The sequence below is a fragment of the Hibiscus syriacus genome, unplaced genomic scaffold, assembly GCF_006381635.1.
Source record: "Hibiscus syriacus cultivar Baekdansim isolate YM2019G1 unplaced genomic scaffold, ASM638163v2 tig00000145_pilon, whole genome shotgun sequence".
NCBI classification, from domain to species: Eukaryota; Viridiplantae; Streptophyta; class Magnoliopsida; order Malvales; family Malvaceae; genus Hibiscus; species Hibiscus syriacus.
The window spans coordinates 59,143-84,107 of record NW_024061769.1 but is presented as its reverse complement, the minus strand read 5'-3'; the positions used below and the strand labels follow the sequence as shown (position 1 = coordinate 84,107).

Here is a 24,965-nt window from a genome sequence, read left to right as displayed (position 1 = left end):
GGAGATGATCACTAAAATTTCAAGGAAAATTCATGTTGGAAGTACTAGAAGATTGTCTTCACTTCAGTATAGATTTCCAACCGCAATATTTCCGATAACTTATACAACGTTCGAACCCTCCAACGATGACAATGTTGCCATGATGGTTGTTTCTCATAATCAATAATCATACGTTGATACACAGATGTATGCGACATTTGTTGAAGTGTTTTGTGGTTCGTGGTATGTTATTTTTCTCCCAATATGGACTATCTCAACAAGCTGATCAAGTTGATAACCCAACTCAAATAATGTGTAATGATTTTAACTCGTTAATGAGAAATCCACATCATGGTGCCATCCTATCAAGTTTAATGGGGAGACATTTATCAACAACTTATTACGATCTGTACAGAGGTTGCTCTACAAAAATCTGTTTGACAACATCGCTTCTAGTTTAAGGGAAAGACATTCATCTACCAATTTCTTTGACCTGAATATGAAGATGCCCTCGACATAACAATCTGTGTAGTACCCATTTGACACGACGCAACAATTAATTAATATATTACTCTTATGAGATAAAAAAATATCATACATAACAGATTTTTAACATATTTCAAATTCTCATGAAATTAATTTATTACGTTTGAGAAATTATATATATATATAACTATGTAGAATTTATATTATCAATTAGTCAATTTTTTAAATAAATATTATTTTATAATTACTTTAAACTTAAAAAAATATTTGTACAATGTTCATTATGATTTATGACCAACCCAACCCAAACTAAATATTGGGTTTTAGTATAGGGCGAAAAGTATGATGAAGAGGCCCATTCAAGTCCAATTTGGCAGGTCTCAACCTTAAAAAATCCCTTGTTTTGTGCCTTCTCTTCTGCTTTCAACCGGTTTTGTTAGAAACCATATCTTCTCCGCCGCTCACTTCCTTCAGAGCCACTTAGGGTTTCTCCTTCGTCAGATTCAATGGTAAGGTAGATATCGAACACTATTTTCTTTTTTTTATTACAGAGCTTGATCTTTAGGGAATTTTGATGACGAAATAAAAATGTCAATGTGCAGGGAAAGGGAACAGGGAGTTTTGGTAAAAGAAGAAACAAGACCCACACTCTCTGCGTTAGATGTGGCCGCCGTAGCTTCCATCTCCAGAAGAGCCGTTGCGGTGCCTGTGCTTTCCCTGCTGCTCGTAAGAGGAAATGTAAGTTCTCCATCCACTTTTTCTTTCATGTCTAGAACATTAGTTTTAGTTTGTTGTTGTTTACTTTTGTTATCAAATCTCCTTTTGCAACTGCGTTTCTTCGATTGTTTGTTTGGGTTTGTCTCCTTATATTTTCTTAAATTAGAGTTATAATCTTTGATAAGAATATCTATTTATGGTTTGTAGGCTTATTTTACTCTTGAACGTTTTTATTCTAAATTTCTAATAAGAATTCAATTTACTCAATACAGTGGGAAATGGATGTAATCGGGAATTTGTTTCTTCATAAAAATATGAATTTACTCGTAGCCCATTGTTGTGTTTTTTAATTTGTTAGTTTTAATGTTGCATGAAATGTGCTTATACTAGCAAGGAATATTCATAGTGATTTGAACTATGACGTGGGAATATGTTCATACAAATTTGTTGGAGCAGTTTCAATAGATTTTAATTTGGTTTTAATCTGTAAATCTAACTGGAATTACTTTGTTGTGGGATTCAGATAATTGGAGTGTGAAGGCAATCAGAAGAAAGACCACCGGAACCGGTAGGATGAGGTATCTTCGCAACGTTCCTCGCAGGTTCAAGAGTGGCTTCAGAGAAGGTAGCTAGCTTTTAATTTCTTATGATTGTTGCTATATAGATTATATGTACCTTTGAACTATGAACATATTCTTTTCTATCAAGGGTATTCTCTTTTTGTCAGTATTGTCAATTTTTTGTTGGATGATGGCTTAGGTACTGAAGCGGCACCAAGGAAGAAGGTTGCAGCAGCTTCTGCTTAAGGTATCACAAGGTTGTTTTGAATGAAGCCATCTTTGTTAGGAAAATTTTTATGAGAACTTTACTCGAGGAGTGTTTTTACTGTGGAACACTTTAGTTGTTTTCAGTTTATATTTAAGGAGTTTCTTTAAATTTTGAGCAATGTTGAACGAGCCGATTGTTGTTTGACCCTTTGATTACTCTGGATGAAGTTATTAACGTATGTTCTTGTTTTGGTTAAGATGCCCTAATCTTGTATAAAGATAGTTGAAATTTATTAAACATGGGATTTCGCTCATTGTTATCTGGCTGCATTTGTATACACATATTGTGGTCAGTTCAGTTGATTCAAGCTTCAGAATTGTATCTTGTTTACAGTGAGGTCTAGAAAAGAAAAGTATGAATTGTGTATGATGCATCAAGAGTCTGCTACAATGTCTTCCTAGTGCGTTTTTTGCACAAGTTTAGTAGTTAGTGACCTCTTGGGGCTGTATTTACCATGCATAAGCCGCAGATGGCTGCAGCCATAGATCTGAGTGTACCAGAAGCATATGTTAGCCACTATATAGGGTTTTGTACTTTTGTTCCGCCCCTTAATTTTTTTTTCTTGAAGGTGACCCTGTATTTTGTTAAATGAATTTAATTAGTAGATTTGAGTAATTTGGCTGAATTAATTGCATTCTACATCTTGGTGATCGTCAACGCTGCTTTTAAACATAGGTTAAACGACTCAAAGGTCATTTTGGATTGTTAATATGATAAATAAATTTATGTAGTTCACATTCAACCCTTCTTATTTATTCACACCCAAATTAAACAACTTATCCCTCCATCTTTGAACAAGTTTAGTCTAATCATAGAAAGGGAAATATATGAGATCAGTAAATGCTTATTTCATTCAATTTGGATGATGTGTCAACAAAAGGATACCTAAATTTTTATTCCGGTTTCAACTTGCAACCAAACAACATTTACCCCACAGGAAGGGTTTTACAATCATACATATAATCTCTACCATTCAATGTTCATAAAATCATGAAAATACAAATGAGAGCAGCAATCTGAAGTTGGCAATTAACTAACATTAGAACCACTAGACCACAGGAGTTAACAGTGGTTTCTTCTGAAAGTGTGCCTCCAAGTTCCCAATCACAAGATCAGCCATAGCTTCCCGGGTTTCCACCGTACCGCTTCCCACATGAGGTAAGAGAACCACATTATCGAGCCCAAAAAGTTCTTCTGGTACGTAGGGTTCATTTTCAAACACGTCAAGCCCTGCACCTCCTAGTCGGTGTTCAAATAATGCAGAGACCAGCTCAGGTTCTTCGACATGGGGGCCTCTCCCGATGTTGATGAGAACACCCTTTGGACCCAATGCATTGATGACATCCCTGTTGACAATGTGGTGGGTCTCTTTAGTCAGTGGACAAGCAACAACCAAGATATCACAATAGGCAGCCAGCTCGACAACACTCGGATAGTATTTGTAATTGATTTCGGGTTTCTCGTTTCTTGAGTAGTAACTGATAGGGCAGCTAAATGCTTCAGCTCTCTTCGCAATCGCCATGCCAATCCTTCCCAGACCGATAATGCCAACTTTTTTCCCAGTGAACTGAAATAATGGAACAAGTAGTTCTAGACTTATCATCCCACTGACATGAACGACAGACTGAAAGCTCAAGAAAAGCAGAAAGGTGAGGAGCCAATCATTTGAGAATTGGGTGGGAATATAAACCCTGATTGTTAGCTCCCCAGTTCTACGAATCACAGATCACACAGAAGTACAATACAGACTCGTGTATAGTTGCTTTATGCAAACATGTATTTACACGAATCCAAATATGACAGAAATAGGACAATAACAAATCCATATATATGCTACAAATCTAATTTCCAACAGGACTATAAAGACTTCTTCCCCTCTCTGCTCACCATGCCTTCAAATTTTAGTTCATCGTATGAACCACAATAGACCATTCAGAATTACTGTAATATAGTGATCATTCTGAAACACAAATAGAGGAAATTAGCATCACAGGGTGAATTTCAGAAGCAGCACTAACATGACCATTGAGCGCAATATACCAAAAAGATTACATCACATACTGTATCATCCAGTTTTACAACAATATTGTATCAGCAATAAGAACCAATTCAACAGAATATAGACCAGTCGAGAAAGGCTAATATCATAAAAAATATTGAAAATATAAAAACCAACAAAAAGAAAAGAATTCAACGGAATCTAAGATCAACCCAGAAACGCTAATATCATAAAAAAATAGTGGAAAACGCAAAAACCAACAAATAGAGACGAATTCAACGAACTACATATTATCAAATAAACCCGAACTGCACAATGAGGTGAAAAAAAAGTTAACGAACCTTAGTTGTCAACATGTAGTCCCCTTTCTTCCACTTGCCACTCCTCACGTACCGATCACTCTCACAAAGCTTCCTCAACACCGCCAACATCAACCCAATCGCCAAATCTGCCACGTCTTCAGTCAAAACGTCAGGGGTGTTGGTAACTCTGATACCCTTTTCTTTACACTTTGCCAAATCAATCTTATCAAGCCCAACACTGAAGTTGGCAACAATCTCCAGCTTGGGCAACGCCTCGATGAGCTCAGCATCGGCACCGGCAGTGGCGTTTCCGGCGACAGCCTGGATTGAGTCTTTGTTTGAGTTCAGAAACGATGATTTGTCCGGCACCGTCCAGAACCTGAAGAGCTTGAAACGCTTATCGAGTTGCTGTTCGAGGTAAGAGTTCATGGGACAAGCCATGAGTACTCCAATTGAGTCCATGGTTGGTTGAATTGTGAGGAAGCTGGAATTTCAAAGCACAATAAGCCTGGAATCTTACTATAAGAGAGAGCAGTCAACCAGTGATGGGGATTGATTGCGGACTGTGAACCACTAGAAAAAATAAAAGGCGGAGAACATAGATGGAAAAAGGGTAGGTGTTACTGTTCGATCAGCAGTTAACTTTTTTTCTCCCTTTATTTACCCTAAAAATTACTGACATATGGTACGTAAGTGTCATTAAGTTTCAGCCCATGAAAACCATCCATGTGGTCCTGGTGGGGATTGTTCTAATGTTAGAGTATAGTGAGAGTCTATGCATACGTGAACGCTTGCTTGCGTTCTGTTGTATCCTTCCTCGTTTTTGCAGGCTTTTGACTTTGAAATTGAAAATGAACCATCCAATTCATTCACCTTACATAAATCAAACCAAACTCTAACCTTCAACATATATAGAATAATCTAGATCTGTTCTCAACACCCCCACTGGGTCTCAAACACATACGCCCCAAGTTCAATCCATTGTTCATAAATGGAAAAAACCAACGAAACAATCACATCCCACACTTGTAAATTCCCCAAGGAACATACTTTGTCCCTAAAATCATTTCGAAGAGGGGACTCTTAGTTCTTTCCTTGTTTTCTCCCACTTTTGTTACTTGTTCTGTGCCTTTCTTTTTTGTTTGTTCGACTCATTGGCCTCAAGTTCTTGTTGAATCTCAGAACAGAAAACCATTGAACATGGTTAGAGAACAAGACAATCTTTGGTCTCATTTTATTGGTTTAAGGGCTGCAAATGAGAACAAAGCAAAACATGCCAAGAGTTTAAGCATTAACAGTGAGTGTAAAGGTGACGAGACAGTTTCCAATGAGGGATCTAAACCGTCAAGCGAAAAGTGTCCCAAGATGAATATTACAATGGAAGATGTAATTGCTGCATTCCAAATCAGAGAAAAACAGTTATTAACTGGCAAGTTTCATATATATAATGTTTGTTTACGGTACAAGTGGGTGACATATGTATCTCTAAGTTCCATGTGCAATATTTTTAATTCAGATATGGAGCAGATGAAGGAAAAGTTTGCAAAATTACTCTTGGGTGAGGATATGTCTGGTGGAGGAAAGGGAGTTTCATCAGCTTTAGCACTGTCAAACACCATTACGAACCTTGCTGGTATTTCCTCTTCCAGTCTCTCCTATATGATAACTTAATGGAGAATCAATTTATCCGATTTTCGGTTCCAAATGGCTTTCAGCTTCCGTGTTTGGCAAACAGTCGCGCTTAGAGCCGATGAAACCCGACAGGAAAGCTAGGAGGAGAAAGGAAATAGATTGGCTATTTTCTGTAGCTGATCACGTTGTTGAACTTGTTCCATCTCAACAGAAGAGCAAGGATGGAACAAACATGGAGGTATCTGATCTCTCGCTCTCTTCCTTTACCTGCATCGAAGCAATTACAAGGCGATATATCTATATACATATTCAATATGCATGCATTTTATTTTCGCTCCTTATTTTTGCAGATAATGGTCACAAAGCAACGAATAGATCTCCATGTGAACATTCCGGCCCTGCTAAAACTTGACACGATGCTGATTGAAAGGATAGATACGGTTATATATGTTTTTTTTTAGCTAATTTGAGCTATGGATTTCTCTGTGACTAATTTAGCAGCAGGCTAGTACCTGATTTAATGATAACATTGGTCAGGAAAGTCTAGATAACTTCAAGGATCAAAATGAATTCTATTATTTGTCAAAAGATTATCCAGACTCAGGCAAAAACAAGAAAAAAATAAATGGTGGCTGCCTACTGTTAAAGTTCGCCCAGATGGACTATCAGATACGTGCAGAAAAAATCTGCAGCGCCAAAAGGAATATGTGACTCAAGTGCTTAAAGCAGCAATGTCATAAATGCTCAAGTTCTCTCCGAGATGGAGGTCCCTGAAAACTACATTGAAGCCCTCCCAAAGTTAAAGCTTGAAATTTCTAGTACATAGTTGCATCAAAATATGCTTCCATAATCCCTTCACCATCGCACTTTATTGATGTTTTGTTAGAATGGGAGAGCTAGTCTAGATGATGCGGTTTATACGAGCATCACGGTTGAATTCTTTGATCCTGATCAATTTTTCTCCTCTATGGACTTATCATCCGAGCACAAGATTTTAGACCTCAAGAATAGACTTGAGGCATCTATAGTCATATGGAAGAGGAAGATGACCCAAAAAGGATGGGAAATCAGCTTGGGGTTCTGCTGTTAGCTTTGAGAAGAGAGAACAATTCGAGGAGAGGGCCGAGACCATCCTGCTCATCATCAAACATTGGTTCCCAGGATTGCCTCAATCTTCACTAGACATCAGCAAGATCCAAAACAACTGGGTAAGTCATTTGTGCAGAACTGCAGATAGATAGAAACTTTATTACATGTCGGAATGACCCTCTTCATTTAAGTGTGTTGAAAACATTTTGATGTTTCAATATAACAAATTAAGTATAAATGAATTTTAAGATTTTACAAAAGATTTTTATAAGTATATTCGATTCAATTAATCGAATATCAAATTATTACTCCAAGTCTTTCAAGATCAATTTCAAACCTTACTAAATGTGTAAAATTATGTTTTATACTTAATATATTTTTGAAACAATTTTCACAAAGTATTTTGAACCAAAATCAAGCCTAAAACCAATTTTTCAAAAGGCTGCACCGATGCACCAATTCATGCATCGATGCACCAATGAATTAATTGAACATCGAATGCATTTTGTGCATCGATGCACATACCATGCATCGATGCACTCATGGTTTTATGAAAACATCGAATGCATTTGATGCATCGATGCACAAGCCATGCATTGATGCACTCGGGCTATTTTAAAACATCGAATGCATTTTATCCGATGCACTAAGGGTCCAACGGTCAAAATATTTGAATTTTACACTTGATGCACCGATGCACCTTGTATATGCATCGATGCACAGATGCTCCCAACTGATTTTATTAATTGTTTTCACACTTAAACGGCTCTATTGACTCCACTAATCATCCCCAACATTCAGAATCAATTGAAGGAGTATTTAAACAAGCTTAGAAGCCATTGATCAATAACAAGAAACAACAAGAAACAAGAAATCATTGAGAAATAAGAGAGAAAGCATCAAACATCAAGTTTGTGCAATTCAAACCAATTTTCCTTTCAATATTAATTTTGATTTCAAGAACACAATTTGTGCTTATTTGTAATCATCTTTGAGTGTTCTTATCTTGTTCTAGAATTGTGCAAACATATTGCCTTGTGAGGTTTGCCTTGTGAGGTTTTCCTTGTAAGTTTGCAAATTTATGTATTTCTCTTTGAAAAAGAGTGTGCTCAAGAATTGGGGTATAATTCTTGAGGGAGTTGTAAGGTTACTCTTTGTCCTCAAAAGAAAGAACAAATTAGTGAATTTGTTGAAAAATCCTTAGTGTGGATAACTAAGGTAGTGGACGTAGACTTTGGTTGAGAAAGTCGAACCACTCTAAATCACTGTGCAATTACTTTCAATTTTCTGCAAAAGCTTCCACCAAAATTTTAATTGTCAATTCATCACCCTCTTGGTTGATTTCGTCGATCGATTAACTCAATAATTGGTATCAGAGCCTCACTCATTTGAAGGTTTAATCGCTTCTTGAGTCTATTCGAGAAGAGTTACATCGATTTTCAAAGTCATCAATGACCGACACTTCAAACTCCAACTTCAATCTCGATTCATTGCCCGTTAACAAGCCTCCTTTCTTCAATGGAGCTAATTATGCTTATTGGAAGAATATGATGATGTATTTCATTCAAGCAAGTGACATGGAGCATGAAATATCATAGAAGATGGATACATCAAACCCTCCACTCACCCGAGGTTGTGGAGTGAAGGAGAGACAAGAATGTTCCAGCTCAACTCCAAAGCTATTCATATTATCTTTTGTGCTCTTGGACCAGATGAATACGTGAGAGCTTCATCTTGCCCAACCGCCAATGAGATATGGAAAAAACTACAAGTCACTCATGAAGGAACAAACGAGGTAAAAGAATCTAAAATTAGTGTTCTAACTCATAGCTATGAAAATTTCAGGATGAAACCGGATGAAGATGTCAAAGCTATGACGGATAAATTCTCCACGATTGTCAATAGTCTCAAATCATATGGAGAAATCATTCCAAATGTCAAGCTTGTAAGGAAGTTAGTTTACTCTCTTCCAAAAGCTTGGCAATCAAAGAAAACGGCGATCATCTAGGCTAAGAACTTGAAATCCTTGACCCTCGATGAACTTATTGACTCTCTACTCACGCATGAAATGATGCTTAAAGAAGAGGAAGATCTTGAGAAAAGAGACGAGCCAAAGAAGGAAACGGAGAAGAAGAAGAAGAACGTGGGAGTTGCTCTCAAATCAACAAAATATGAGAGTGACTCAGATGAAGATGACAATGACGAGGAAAATGCATTGTTTGCCAAACGGTTCAGAAAAATGATGAGGCCTAACCGAGGAAGAAAATTCAAACGAAATGAAGGCTTCAAAAATGAACCAAAAGAGAAGGACCCAATCATTTGCTATGAATGCAAAAAACCGGGGCATGTCAAATATGATTGCCCACAATTGAAGAGAAAGAGTCAATCAAAGAATAAGCACAAGTCTCATGTGGCTACATGGAGCGATGAAGAAGGTTCCGATGATGAGGAACAAAAAGTAGCAAACTTGTGCTTGATGGCATTCGGGGAAGATTCTAAGGTAACCTCTAACTCATTTAATTTAGGTGATTTATCTTATGATGAGTTATTAGAGGAATATATCGAGTTGGCTTCGGATTATGAGAAATTATTTTTAAAATATAAAAATGATATTTCGAAATTGAAAAATGAAAAGAATCTCATATCTAAGAGCAACAATGATCTTGGAAGTAAAATCAGTGATTTGCAAATCAAACTAGAAGAGTTTGAAAAGAAAAATTCGGATTTGCAAAATTTACTTTCAAAGGTCAATGATGATCATCAAAAGAAAATTGATGATCTTAAAGCTTCTTTTGATAAAGTTGGAACAAAACGTTTTGAAAATGGAGAAAATTCAAAATCCAACTTTGTTAGAAAAAGTTTTAAAAACTACAATCATAGAGGTTCCCGAAGAACCTCTAATGGAAAAATCGTTAGAAGTATATGGGTTCCTAAAGGACTCATTACTACTAAAGATAAGGATATCCTGCACAAATGAATACCTAAGGGGACTAGAATTTTGGAAACTAATGAATATGGACCCAAAAGAATTTGGGTACCAAAAATAAAAAATTAATATATGTTTGTAGGAAAAGGAGTATTGCTACAAGGCACGAGAAACAAATTCAAACTCATGGTACCTTGATAGTGGATGCTCAAGACACATGACCGGAGACAAAAGCCGGTTCATAGAGCTTAACGCCAAAAATGGAGGAGAAGTGAATTTTGGTTATAATTCAAAATGTCACATTGAAGGTATAGGTACAATAGATAATACATCTTCCATACAAATTAAAAATATTTTATATGTGAATGTATTAAAGCATAATCTTCTGAGTATTAGTCAATTATGTGATAAGGGATTCAATGTCATGTTTGAAACTAATGGTTGTAAAGTCATTGACATTGCATCTAATCGGATTATGCTTGTTGGTCATAGAATAGGAAACATTTATATGGTGCATTTAGATTCCATAGATATGACTAATTTATGCCTAGTTGCTAAGGATGAGCATGATAATTGGTTATGGCATAGGAGACTAGGACATGCTAGTATGAGTGTTTTGTAACGACTAATTCAAGGAGATTTAGTTTGAGGGTTGCCTAAACTAAAATTTAATAATGATAAAAATCTGTGATGCTTGTGCTAAAGGAAAACAAAAGCGAATTTCTTTTAAATCCATTAATGACGTATCCACTAGTAGAGTATTACAATTGATCAATTTAGATCTTTTTGGGCCATCTAGAACTATTAGCTTGGGTAGAAAACAATATGCATTTGTATTGGTAGATGACTATTCTAGATATACTTGAGTTCTATTCTTAAGTACTAAAAATAAAGCATTAGAAAAATTTATCACGTTTTCAAAAGTAATCCAAAACGAAAAATTATACTTCTGTATTTCTATAACTTCCCTTTGTAAATAGGGAAGTAAACTAAAACCATGGACTTTAAAGTCATTCCATATATTAATACCTTTAGAAATCAGGAAAATGGTTTCTCGTTTCATATTCATTGAAAGAATTCACGTTTCTTAATGGTTATTTATTCTATATGTTTGTGAAATTGTAAATTTTGGCAACATTTCCCAGATTTTTAAACAGTGTACCACTCACATAGTAGATCTGCTTTCTGATATATTACAAGAAATCAACTTACAAAATAAACAAATTGTCCAGAGAATTAGGCATTTGTTAATTGCAATGGCAATGGACAGATTATTAGACTATTAGTTATTAAGCAGCAGTTCTTACTTGTAATCAGAAAGGGAAAGGGTCGATGCCAAAGAGCAGAGATTTCAAAACGGAAAGCAATGCACCAGTTAAGCGTGAAACAAATGTCATTGGATCGATAATGAAAGTTGCATTTTAGGATTACATGTTTAAAAACTAAAACAAGGTACATACAATGAAAAGCTTTAAAAAAGTTACAGTAAATTAGATCTTGCCACGGGGCCCGGGCTTTGGTGGAAGTTGTGGACCTTTCTTGATCGGTAGAAGGTCATCGGAAGCAGTGGCGCTGAGGTAAAGACCGAGGGTGCCGCCTCCCAAGATGAGGAACTTGAGCAACAATCCTCTCTTGGTAAATGGAGCTGCAAATGTCTCAAAGAACTTGCTCTGCAATTCCAAACATTCGTGCATACTTCTGTTAGTTAATGCAAACAAAAGTTACCTGGCGACATCAGATTTCATTCAACATCATAAGTCAGTTGCAAACCTAACTGTCCTAACCATTGCCTTCAATATTCCGTGTTTCTCTCACCAAAAAAAAAAAACTAAGGAAATTAACATATCAACAAACTAATAGCAAGAAAAAAACCAAATTTTACAGAATGGCCTATGTAAAAGTACTCTCTCAAATACCAAATGAGGGCCAAAGGTGAAACCTGGAGTGGGTTGTAGGGTGAAGGTGCATCAGACCCGTACAAGTCCCATTGCCCAGTTGTGTTGCCAATATCCTCCAAATCAAAGTACACACTCTTATCACCATACTTTGCTACCACAGAACCGGCCCTATTACATAAGAAAAATAAAGACATGTTTTTTTTAATCTATTTAAATATGTTGAAATTAAACAGTATTGATTTGCAGGTAAGAAATTAAGGTTGGTGGCACCTGTAGTTTTTGGGTTTGAAACTCTGGCGAGCTGGCTTGACCAAGAGCTTGGTTCCATTGAGAGAGCTGCCACGAAGGCCATTGACGGTCGTTGGTTGAACTGCAGCTAAGGTTGCAAGAGAAGCCATTGCCTTTGTTTTTTCTTCTTCCTAACTCTTTTCTTTCATGCAGATTGAGTTCAGTTGGTAGTGGGCTGTTCGGGTTTTTTATCTTTGCAGTTGATCTCAACTGGACACGTGGTAAATCGTCTTTTCCTATAGAGATATGAAGTTCCATTTAGATCGTGACACGTGGATCAAATTTAGATAAGCCTATCCGTTTTATGATCTTCAAAAAAAAAACTACTGGGCCATGTTCATCGCCTCAAAAATCTAATAATTAATTAGATTGATAAGCCCTGTTATATTCATTCTATTTTAGAAAATTTATATTTCCATAATATTCAATTGAATATTTCTATATTTATGTTATAAGATTTTTTATTTTATTTTATTTTCTAGTTACTCCATTAAATAATATTATTAATTCAATTAAAACTTATAATCATTCTTAATATCTCTAGCAAATTCTCATCACCCACTAGCACTTAGTAGTATCCATTGATGAACATTCATAATTTTAGCTAATAAATTTATTTGGATAATCAATATGGTGATTTAACAAAAAAATATTTAAAAATAATATTTTATACAAGCATAATAATGAATCGAAGATCAAAATTCAAGCATTATATAAAATAAAATAAAATATTTTTTATTATGGAATCAACCTATAACTGGACCAGGCTTAGGAGTGCCATTAAGTAAGCCATTAGCAGATCCATGAAAATTTAAACTCTTAAACCCAATCCATATGTCTGATCCATAACACATAAGAATAAAAGAAGTCGCAAGTCCTTATCTGCTGCTTCTTCTCCAGCTCCGAAGACTACACCCCATAATGTGGATAACTTCTTCTCTCCGATCTCTCAAGCTTTCATCCCCATTTCTCCATGGCTCAACTTCCCTCTCTCATGTCTCAAAACCCGATTCTACTCTCTCTCAGAAACCCCTCAAAACCCCGGCTTTTCTGCCCCCGATCAGGGCAATGAAATCCTTGCAAGGTAGGGTGGTTTGTGCTACAAACGATAAGACAGTGTCAGTGGAAGTGGTGCGTTTAGCCCCTCATCCAAAATACAAGAGGCGTGTTAGGAAGAAGAAGAAGTTCCAGGCTCATGACCCAGATAACCAATTCAAAGTTGGTGACTATGTGCAGCTTGAAAAGAGCAGGCCGATTAGCAAGACCAAGACTTTCATTGCGGTGCCTGTACCAAGTAGGATTGGGAAGGAGGAGAAGGTGGAGCTTGGGATTCCATTGGAATCTCAACAGCCTCAAGAGCAGCAAGCTTAGTATTAAGGCCTTTTGTGTTGGGTAAACTTGTACTCTTTTACAAGTGTTTTCACTGTTTCAAAAACTGCTTTTTTAATGTAATAATTGTTGTTTTTCAAGGATGTGGCTTGTTTTTTGAGTTTTTCATGACCTCTGTTCTCTGCTTTAATCTTGATTGGTTTATTTGAATTGGGTTTCTTTTCGTAATTAGTCAATAAGTTGATGTTTTAGTGATAAAAAACCTGGATTGAGACTCTTGAAGGAAGTGATTAAATTGTGAAGGACATAAATTATGGTAGTACTATAATGTGTGTTGCTTTAAGGATGAATTATCTTAGGATTGGTTTACTTGGATCGCAATGATCATCAAGCTAAGCTGCAACGGAGTTGTTCTGTTCTTGTTTTGGTCTGAGAACTTAAGCAGCAATGCAAAGACATTTCACGATTGACAATTTATTAATAGGAGAGGGGATATTCGAGGGTTACTGTTTTCCCGAAACCATCCCGACCCGACTTGTCCAACAATGCTATCTCATATCGGTGATGAAGACTGAAAGTGACTAACTTTCTGATTGATCATACAAAAAATGTAGACCTAATAAACCCTACTGTAAGCATCTCCATGATGGTTTAAAGGTCATAGTTTTTGTTGGTTGGCATTGAGTTCTAAGTAATGCGTATTGCTTTGTACCTGTATCGTCTTTGGCAATCTGTGAGATGTTCTTTGGTTGGACAATTTTAGCAGTGTAAAGCCCTAAATTCCATGTAAAACCAGTGGATAATTCAACACATTTCAGGGCTAAGAAGTTGGTAAAGCAATAAAGAAAACCACAATATTGCATAAATGAATAGTAATTATATACATAAGGAATGTTCCACTCTCTTAGATTTAAAATGATTTTGAAATCCAACTCTGTCAATCCACTTGCCCCTCCATAAATATGCCTGAAGCCCGAACCATCTGTGCTTAACCAAAGAAGGAACAGAAACAAACCCACATAACAAAAATAGGTTATCTGCTTAAACCTCTTAAGTTGTGGGGGGTGAAAAGAGAACAAAAAAACTATGAATTTTACAGTTAATATCTACCTAACCAAGGGTAGTTTGATCAGCCATCTTCACATTGCATGCTTGTCTTAATATTACGCAATGAGCAAGATATTATTGTGTTGACAGATTCCACAGATTCCATGTTTAATTTAGCAGTTGGGGAGCTGTTTGTTAGGATTTGAAAAGCTATTGTAAGCAAGGATCCTCCTTCAGTATCATTGCTCTTCTTGTGCCTAGAAGTGATCACTAATGGCCTTGACTCGAGCCCATCAGGAAGAATGGAGAACCCTGAAGGTAGTATGGCCATGTTGCTGGAGTTGCATCCTGTGATCACCAACTGTATACCAGTTATGTCCACAGGAGCAAAGACCACCATGGATTCAAAAGCATTTGTGCAGCTATCTTGGAGAACCAACATGCTGTTCTCTTTTGACTTCATTGTCTGAAAAGAAAATATGATGCAACTTAGAATGCTATATATGACTCATAGGGGGAAAACAGTGCCTAAAGAACATACTTGATTGTTACTGCATTGCCACGATCTTTCCCTTTGGCCAAGTTTGCGAGGGACTGCATTGGACCTCCGGTTGACATGATGTCCCACTAAATTTGCAGAGGAAACATTGTTAAATGAGTATTCACAACAGTACCTTTTTTATATTCTAATTGATATAAGTACCTCATTGCGACGAGATTCATCTCTCAATAAATCAAATAAAATAGTCAGAGAGACAGGCAACCAAACGGAAGAAACAGCACAGACGATGACCCCGAGAGGTTCACCAGGGTCATTTAAGTTATTCCTGGAAGAAACTCTAATGTCTTTTCCGGTTTTGCTGGTGACTTTATTCCTGTTACGATAACTCGATGCTCCAATTGCATGACAGAAGCTCCATGTCATTCTCTGGGCCAACTTCAAAATGCTCTTCCTCCCGGCCAGTGTCGCAACACCTAAAATTTTAATAACAAGCATTAGTCAGAAAATTTTCTTTGCTCACCAAAAAAAAAACATGCATATTGTTTAACAAAATGGACAAAATTTAAGCTTACCAGTTGAATCCTTAGTAGGAACATTGGTTGCCATGAAGAAAACGAACCTTTCACACTGATGTTGCAATGTTGCCATCCAATGCCTCGCACCAAAGGCCAAGCCACTGCTAAAAATGGTACGGTGCAATGTATGAACAGTACTTTTCTGGCACTCAAGGTGTTCCACCCAAATCACCTGAAATTTAATAAAAATGATGTTCTTAAGCTTGTTATCAAAGATTCATATGGTTTTAACAAAACATAAGGTTCTAAACTTTATGGCAAACCGTCAATTTCCCCTAATATATATATATATATGCACAGACCTTGCAACGGCCATTGGATTTATCTTGGATGATGCAACCTGATCGACGCTTTCTGCATTTTACTAAGGACGCATCGATATTTTCTTCAACTTTGTCAATAGAAACATCGACCACTGCCCATTCTTCAGCACTCAGTTGCTTGCAAAACCGGACAAAGTAAACTTCTCTGGTAGGTACTAAGGGTGATAGCATTTGCTGCTCAGCGAACGTCTGCTTAATTCAGAGTACCAAACTATTAATACAAGGTCTAAAACTTAATTAAGAAATTATGGCTTTTGTTTACAAAGAAGATTCCAGTTTAATTTGAATTTCAAAATTTTTAATTATAATCTTTAAGCATAATAATTCTATTAATAAATTGAATTAAATTCAGAATTCAAAATTAAGCAAATGAAAAAATTATCATTATTTTTTTGGACTATCTAATTACCGAGACAAATAGCTAATTACGGGAAGGGTCGGTGTAAAATGGCTTTGACCTTCCGCTGAGTTTATTAGGTTAGAGATAAAAAAGAAAAGAAAGGCTTAGACTTCTCACGTGAACCATGAGGCTAAAAAGAAGAAGGAAAACGTTTATGTCAAGATAGCTTACCTTGAGGAATCATCTCTTCTCTATAGTTTTGTTTACTTAATATAATAAATAAAATATTATTATTTAATAAAGTGATAAACATTATGCATGAATATTTTTATTGAACAACAATATTAAAATATACACTATTTTTTCAATAGACATTATATTTTCTGCTCATTGTTTGTTATATGCATTAAACAAAAAGATTATTGCCCAATTTTAGGAAGGTTGAGATTTCAATGTTAAATAACAGCTAGTCCACTCCACGTTACCTTGACAAGCACTTCGTAAGATTGCCCTAAAAATATATAAAATAATACACAAAAGGGGCACTAACACATGAACTGCGGACAGACAAAGGCAACTTACCTACTGTACAGCACCATTTTTATTTGGAGCTTCACCATGGCAAATCACATCAACAGTAGCCGCCTTAGAGATTATGCATGGGAACATATCCTTCCATTGATTCTATTGACACAAACAGAAATAAAACAAAAAATCAAAATTACTGTCAACTATGGAAATGGCTTCTACACCTGAATATTTATTTCTTACGGCATCCGTGAAGCTTTGAACCAGCCTTGGGAGATCAACAAAAACAACTACAGTCTCTCGAGAGGCCTCAATTGATCTTTTTGGCCTCTCATTGCTTGAATTTTCAACGGAGAACACTTTGACATACTCATCGTAGTTAAGTATCTCCCGTCCCGTCTCAACGCTTCGAACCCACAGCGGTTCACCTGCGGTAGCCATCTTCTGCAACTCTTTCATGGCTTGGTTTACAATCTCCATGATTCTCGACTTCTCGAGCCCGAAAATCCCAGTGTAAAAATCCAATGAGCTCCTGTTTTCTTGGTCATTTTCAGCTGAACATGAACCAGTCATTGATGCACCTAAAGGGTATTTTCCTATTACTCTTCTTAGTTTTTCTACCTGCAAATGTTTTGAAATTGAATTTATGTAAACATGAAATAAAGATTTTTCAAGGGAGAATACAAATAGAGAATTTTTTATCGATAGGTCTCTAAACCTCGGCTTTGAGTTTAGCATTCTCTTCAGCTGTAATGGAACCGTCTTTGGCAGTGGTAGCCATGCCACAGTTGATGCAACAAGCTTTGTTTATAGTCTTCCTCATGGCTTTGTTTTCCTCCCTGAGCTTCTCCATCTCTTGCTTCAACAATGAATTCTCATGGCGCTCTTGTATAGCCTGCAAATTGGCTACTCCATTAACACCAGCAAAGATGATTAACAAAATGCAAATACTCTGATTTTAACCGAAGTTAAGAAATGAAAACTTGAAAAGAGAATAACTGGGATTACTTTAATTTGTGTTCGACGATTTTGAAACCAGAACTTGACTTGCCTTGGATCAAGGCCTAATTGTTTACTCAATTGCTGCCTTTGCTTCTCATCTGGATGGGGTGATTCCTTAAACAGCCTGAAAAGGTTTACTATACGTATATCATCTTCATACAAAGCAACGACATTTTCTTTAATTTGTTAAAGACAGAAAAACAACAAATCCCATCATAAGCGTTGATCATACATGGATAGCAATTAATGTCAAGCAGTTAGAGAACAAGAGAAACATTATTTCAGCCATGAAAAAGGTTTTTGGAGCATGTCTTTCAAGTAAAAACAAAGGTAGAAAAGGTAACTAAAGTCACCATAAAATTTTGGGTCATCTTTAACGTTATAATCTTGTTTTCTTCTGTGAGCATGTCACTAACTTTTTTCAGTATTAAAAATATTTCCCAAATAACTGCTCCATGCATGCAAGTGTATGTACTTATATGAGAGTTTGGCATATATACAAAATTTACTGTAATTAAAACTGTTTGACGAACTTCGAATTGAAATTACCCAGAGTAACTTAATATCGATTGCAAGCTATATTTCAAATTCACGAAATATCATTGCATTCAAGTTGTTGAGACGTAAATTGCATAAAAAAGGGAAATAGAGAAATGAAATGGGAGATTTACGCTTCCATTTCTCTGATTTGGTCCGCTGTGTGACGGTGATACTTCTTTCTCTTCTTCTTTTGGGTTTTATCAGCGTCGTCATCGTTGTGATCTAACAAGTCATCTTCGGATCTTGATCTTCCAGGACCCGAGTTCTCACTACTGATTTCCACTGTGTCATCCTTTTTATTACCTGATACTACTCCTTCGCCGCCTCCGCCACTTCCTTCATCTCCTTCCTCCACCTCCAAACTCGCAGCTTCTGTCGCCGTCGCACCGGCATCCCGGAATATCCCGGCCTTTATAAAACACAGACATAAAGCAGAAACATCATTATATGAGATATATGCATGATATTGAAAAAAATGGAGTTAAAATCACTTACAAGGCTAAGGGAGAGCGCGGGAGAAGCAAATAAATCTTTAGTTGGTGGGTTAGTCATGTCGACGACGCCCATGGCAATATGAGATTTTGGTTTAGCTGATGAAATGGTTGATTTAAGGTGCAGAGAGAAGGGGAGAGAGAGGAATTAAATGTGGGGTCTCATGGATTTTAAGGATATAAAACAAAAATGAACTCACGCATCATTATATATATATATATATATATTGTTTTGTTTTGAAGGATAAAAATAATTATTGAGTATTTCTGCCATGGTTGGGTTTTGAAGGAGAAGAAGAGGATAAAAAGGCTGCTAGGAATCAGATATGGCCCAGTTAGTAAAGTAAGGGTTTTTGGAATGAGAAAATAATCTCAGTGACCAAAAATCTTAGATAATATACGATTTTGACCAATTTTTTTTGGATTTGCGAAAATGATCAACAAAATCGCAATACGATCTCTAATTCGCATTGCGATCTCCACTATCGCAAATTCGTGTTGCATTTCGCGTTTTCGCAACGAATACTATATTTTTAGAAAAAATTCTTAAGAAACAAAATCTTTTTTTAACTATCATAACGAATTTTCGCAACGAATTTGGAAAATCGCAACGACAACTGTAGACTATCGCACCGCGATTTTCAACTATCGTAACGCGAAATGGAAAATCGCAACGCGAAATGAAACGCGAATTTACGATAGTGGAGATCGCAATGCGAATTAGAGATCGCATTGCGATTTTGTTGGTCATTTTCACAAATCCAAAAAAAAATGGTCAAAATCGTATATTATCTGAGATTTTTGGTCACTGAGGTTATATTCTTTTTGAAATTATGATTTGGTTTTATGTATTAGGTCAAATCGTATTAGTTGGGAATTTTGAAAAAAAACGGAGGATATAATTGTAAATTTTTTAAATTTTTCAGAAGTGTAGGGTCGAAATCTTCAGCTTGACTTTGAGTTACCTTGTAGAGTCGAATTCTTCAGCTCGACTGATTAAAGGCTGCTAGGAGTTGACTGTTAGAAATGCAAATGTGAAAGACCCAACGAACTTTAAGCTGTTGAATGCTTGAACTGGGCTCTCCAACGGTATTTTCAGTTTATATAATGCTATTGGCTCCAGCTGGCTTAAACAATTGGCTACAATTATTTTATTTCACTGTAGTAGATATTAAAAATGGTCGATTTAACTTGAGATTTTATCAAATCATTCAACGTAATTAGAAATCTAAATGCAATCTAATTAATTTTTGGTTAATCTCAATAAAGATGTAGCTAAAATTGGACAAATTGTGCATTTAAAATAAGAATCAATATAACATTATTTTTGTTATATAAAATAATCTTTAGTAAGCTAGCATATTATGCAAGCCTCTAGAAATCAAATCCTGGCTTCCGCTCAATTAGGGGATAGCTTTTAATGAAGTCTAGATATTTGATACGCACATCAATATAAAATTACGAGTTCAATTAATATACTTTATTTTCCCTTCCAATTCAAGTTTAATGAATAAAAAATAAAAGCAGTTACAGTCACAAATGCAATAATACTCCTCACGTTTTTATTGATGAAAATAAAAAAATTGAATGGACCAATTGAGTAATATTTTAAATTTAATAAAATAACTATAAAAGGATCCCTTCACAATATCAGTATAAAAAACTGAGCTGAGCTGAGTCATGAGTAGCCAGTCAAAGTCAAACCCGTACAGTCATTGATTATGAATAGTTTTGTGAAGTTTGTGAGCTATGTTAGTTGTCTGTTACTCTTTTATTAGACGTTTTTCTAGATAAATCATCGATGATCGGTATAATTATCGATCTAACATCGATCATATTATATTTTTTGATCTAACACCCGTAGTAATAAAGCGCGTCTCCTGAACCGCGTTATACGGTGATTTGGCGCCACGTGGGTATAACGCCCCCTGATCTGCGATATACGGTGATTTGACGCCACGTGAGTATAGCGCGCCCCCTGATTCGCGCTATACCTAGGTATCTGACATGTGGGGTATAGCGCGGTGCAGGGGGCGCGCTATACCCCTAAATACCCGCTCCACACCCCAATCATCCCTATAAATACCCCCATCCTCAATCACTTTTATCACACCAAATTCTCTCAAATACCCCTAATCCAAGTTGTGATGATCTTGATTGACCCCTCCAGCACAACATGTGTGAGGACCGTTGTATACTGTTAGTTCTCATATGTTGTTTTTCCTCTTCATTTTCGATACGCGAACCATCCAATTACATCCGTTTTCGCGTCGGGCACAGTAGCATACATATTTTTCGGTCGTCGATCGGTTGACTCTGGACTGAACAGAATTACGGATATTGTAATTTTTGATAGCCATCATCCCTTCTTCTTTGCTTGAAAACTCCATGCCTAAAGATAGCTCACCATTATTTATTGATGAGTAATATCCATAGTCACCGAGATGAGGCATATCCATAAATTCTGGCCCGTACATTGCACCATAATAAGCTTCATACATGTGTGCAGGAGGGTCAGTTTGTGCCACATTTCCTGGAACTTCATCATCATCGGAGTTGAATTGCGGTGATTCTGGGTGAATGAATAGTCCAGTCTCAGCACCATCCGCACCAGGCTCACGAAGCGATTCTTCTGGTGGAGATGATGGTTCCTCCATGCTCTCCACATTTAGGTTCAAGAACCTACTACTTGCACGCATTCCCCTTGAACTGGAAGGTATATCGACATTCAGATCGAAAAAGCTCGCAGTCGAATGCCTCCCCCTGGAGCTTGAAGCCATCGTGTCAAATGGAAACTGCACAGATAGTTGCGTCGATGGCATCTCCATATGGTCAAAGAAATTTGCAGATAAATGACTTCCCCTTGAACTAGACGTGGTTTTTCCATACGGATTGTTCTTAGACTCACCTCGGTACATATCGTAAGGAGTTGCACATGAATATCTCCCCATTATGGCATTAAAATCATTACACATTACTGTAGTTGGGCTGTCAACTTGATCAACTTGTTCAGCCAGCCTATAGTGTGAGCTTAAAGATTGACCCCGAACAGCACGCACTTAAACAAAATATGCATACATCTCAATAGCGGCGTCTGAATAATTACTTTGAGCTTCAACCATCATTTGAACATCATCATTGTTCATTGTTCGAAAGTTCGAACGCTGTATAAGTTAATGGCAACAATGATGTTGGAAATCTGTACTGCAACGATGACATTCTTCTACTATTTCCAACATGAATCTTCCTCGAAATCTTCGTTATCAGCTCCTCAATAGTTATGTTTCTCTTGAATGATATTTTAACACGCTCATTTGATACGAAAACAACGCCGGTTCCATCTTCTCGAATTTCACCATCATAATAAACAATAGCTGAAAGTCACGCCATTCTTTGAGTTTAAAAGTGCGGCAATATTATATCTGTAAAAAAAATAACTGAAACAAACCTGATTAAATAAATTATATATGAACAAAAATATAACACAAAATTTTTTGTACACATCAACGTAAATAATTTAAATAATATAATTTTATGTTATTACCTGCACCGCAAAACTATTTCGACGTATGCTCCCGCTTTTCAATTTTACAAACATAAAAATTAATTGAAAATAATTAGTATAATATTTTTCAAATAATAATAATAAACAATAAGTATAATTAAAAAATTATAACAAAATTACTTTATAACGAACAATCGCACGAACTTCTAAATCAAATATGAGAAGATTGTCAGAATTATTACTCGTTGACGGAATTGTTGTATTAATTTATAAGAGATGAGAGATGCGAGGAGATGTGAGAACCGGAGGAGTGTATTTATAAACATATAAGGCGCGGTACCTACACCGCGTTATATGTAATTATTATATAGCGCGGACCAGAGACCGCGTTAAATATAATTTTGGTTCGGCGTATAGCGCCCCCTTGATCCGCGCTATACCCCTACGTGGCGTATAACGCGGAGCAGGGGGCACGCTATACCCCACGTGTAACCCATACAGCGTATAGCGTTGTACAGGGGCGTGCTATACTCCATATGGCGCCAAATCAACATATAGCGCGGTTCAGGGGGCGCGCTTTACTGCTACGGGTGTTAGATCGAGAAATATCATCTGACCGATGTTAGATCGATAAATATACTGATCGCCGATGATTTTTCGAGAAAAATACCCTTTTATTATTAGTAGAGTTCTTATCATCAACAACAATATTATTTAATTATCATAATTTATTTATTATTATATTTCTATGCGCCTTTATATATATAATTTAAAGAGCTGAAATAAGTGAAATGCATTTAATTTGACTCCAAACTTCTTCAAAATTTCAAAATAGCCGTTACTCGTAAAATGTTATTATTTTATTACGATCTGTATTTCATTTAAGTTTTTTTTACTGAATTTATATTCGAAAATCAATTCACTGATATTTAAACTGAAAAAAAATCAAAAGCTTTTGTTGTCTTTGTTACTCAGTAATACAGTTACTATGGGGAATTTCGTTTAATATTCATAAGCAAATTTCTTTAGAAGATAACTAAATTAGATTGAAAATCAATTAAAAGTATGCTTATATTACTAAACAATTTTATAAGATAATCTTGTATGTAAACATTACATAATTTTCGGTTTCAATGATTTACTACATTTAAAAAAATGAAATGTTTTCCCACAACATTGAGTATATATTTGCCTTAATCATTAACATCGTCTAATATAAGTTTAAGGAATGACGCAACCGGAAATATTAATATTGTTTTAACATTTCCGGTAGAACACTGTCTAAAATGTTAATCTCGTTACTTACCGAAAACGTTAAAATTATTAAAATTTTACATGACGAGATGAAAATTTTAGGTAGCGCTCCACCGGAAATATTAAAACAAAATTAACATTTTCGGTTACGTCTTTCCTTAACCTTATATTAGATTGTTTTTCCCTTAGACATCTTCCAAAAAGGAGAAGATCATGATATCTTACAAGAAAGAACTAAGGTGTATATCCTCTTTTCTTAATTTTTAAAGTTATTTCCATTGGGTTCAATTGTATTAAAGGTCCTCCTACTATATGTTACGGACAAATATAGTCTCTCTATAACTTAATTATTTATAATTATTTATTTAGTTACTTTAACAAATTAAGGGTAAATACAAGATAATATTTGTTAAAATACTCTTAATCCTTTGACAATAAACGTTTATATCCTTACCTAAGCGATACTCGAACCCAACATTTCAAGAGATACTAACAAGTCCCTCAATTACTAAGGTTTCTTACTTCATACTATTTTTAAACGTGTATTCTCTCAAATAATTTAACATGACTTATGTTTTTAAAACACGTGGTAACAAAACATATAGTATATTTCTGTACATCTTGATAAATATTATATATTTTAATTTAATTTAATTTATAAAAAAATTTGAATTATACAAAAAAAAATTAATGCGTACATATCATGTCATGTTTTAATGAATTAAATTAGGGGTGTTAAAATTAATATGTTACCGTTAACTATAATTATTAATCGATGTAACATTTTATAGGTTAACTAACCGAACTGTTCATATTAAATGATTTTGGTTAACCAAACCATTAAAAATATCGATTAACGGTTACGATTGCGGTTAATGAATTTTAATAAATGGTTAACCATCGGTTAACCATTAATAAACTATAATTAATTAATTATATTTTTTAGAGAATATAATTAAAAATAAAATCAAAATGATTCCTCCAATTTTTTACATATCAAATGATTAAGAATTATCTTTAAACAAATATTATCTTGTATTTATCTCATATTAAAATAAATAATAATAAGCAATGATAATGCATAGAATCAATACATTAAACATAAAATCCTATTATTCCATTTATCGAAAAGAAAGACTCAACCGACCAAAAAAAAAGGTAAAAAAAAGCTTCGAAGTTCATTTAATATCCAATTTGTAGTGACAATCGGTATGGTGGGTCAGTAAGTAAATATCATATATATTATTTTAACAAGTAGATTAGACAAGATGAATCATGATAAAATTTTTAAAACATAAAGTAGACAAGTTAAATGTAACAACAAAACTAATAAAATTGGGTTTTGTACTACTGATGGTTAATTAAGTAATCAAGATAAAGAACAG

General features: G+C 35.5%; 4 protein-coding genes and 2 pseudogenes across 4 annotated transcripts; 3 read left to right on the top strand and 3 right to left on the bottom strand.

Annotated features, from left to right (window-relative positions):
• Window positions 1-839: 839 nt before the first annotated feature.
• On the top strand, window positions 840-2,165 carry LOC120135028 (60S ribosomal protein L37-3-like). The gene is made up of 4 exons (XM_039151425.1): window positions 840-974; window positions 1,068-1,203; window positions 1,706-1,807; window positions 1,942-2,165. Exons 1-4 carry the CDS (start codon window positions 972-974, stop codon window positions 1,986-1,988), a joined length of 288 nt encoding a protein of 95 aa, XP_039007356.1. The 5' UTR covers window positions 840-971; the 3' UTR covers window positions 1,989-2,165.
• Window positions 2,166-2,948: 783 nt separating this feature from the next.
• Window positions 2,949-4,829, bottom strand: LOC120136258 (glyoxylate/hydroxypyruvate/pyruvate reductase 2KGR-like). The gene is made up of 2 exons (XM_039152370.1): window positions 4,351-4,829; window positions 2,949-3,577 (listed from the first exon to the last, which is right to left on the bottom strand). Exons 1-2 carry the CDS (start codon window positions 4,771-4,773, stop codon window positions 3,059-3,061), a joined length of 942 nt encoding a protein of 313 aa, XP_039008301.1. The 5' UTR covers window positions 4,774-4,829; the 3' UTR covers window positions 2,949-3,058.
• A 682-nt stretch (window positions 4,830-5,511) lies between these two features.
• On the top strand, window positions 5,512-7,184 carry LOC120135328 (annotated as a pseudogene).
• A 4,178-nt stretch (window positions 7,185-11,362) lies between these two features.
• LOC120136067 (photosystem I reaction center subunit VI, chloroplastic-like) lies at window positions 11,363-12,306 on the bottom strand. The gene is made up of 3 exons (XM_039152213.1): window positions 12,127-12,306; window positions 11,898-12,024; window positions 11,363-11,628 (listed from the first exon to the last, which is right to left on the bottom strand). Exons 1-3 carry the CDS (start codon window positions 12,252-12,254, stop codon window positions 11,449-11,451), a joined length of 435 nt encoding a protein of 144 aa, XP_039008144.1. The 5' UTR covers window positions 12,255-12,306; the 3' UTR covers window positions 11,363-11,448.
• Window positions 12,307-12,996: 690 nt separating this feature from the next.
• Window positions 12,997-13,663, top strand: LOC120135966 (30S ribosomal protein S17, chloroplastic-like). The gene has a single exon (XM_039152123.1). It carries the CDS (start codon window positions 13,066-13,068, stop codon window positions 13,513-13,515), a length of 450 nt encoding a protein of 149 aa, XP_039008054.1. The 5' UTR covers window positions 12,997-13,065; the 3' UTR covers window positions 13,516-13,663.
• A 638-nt stretch (window positions 13,664-14,301) lies between these two features.
• LOC120136157 lies at window positions 14,302-19,027 on the bottom strand (annotated as a pseudogene).
• Between the last annotated feature and the right edge of the window lie 5,938 nt (window positions 19,028-24,965).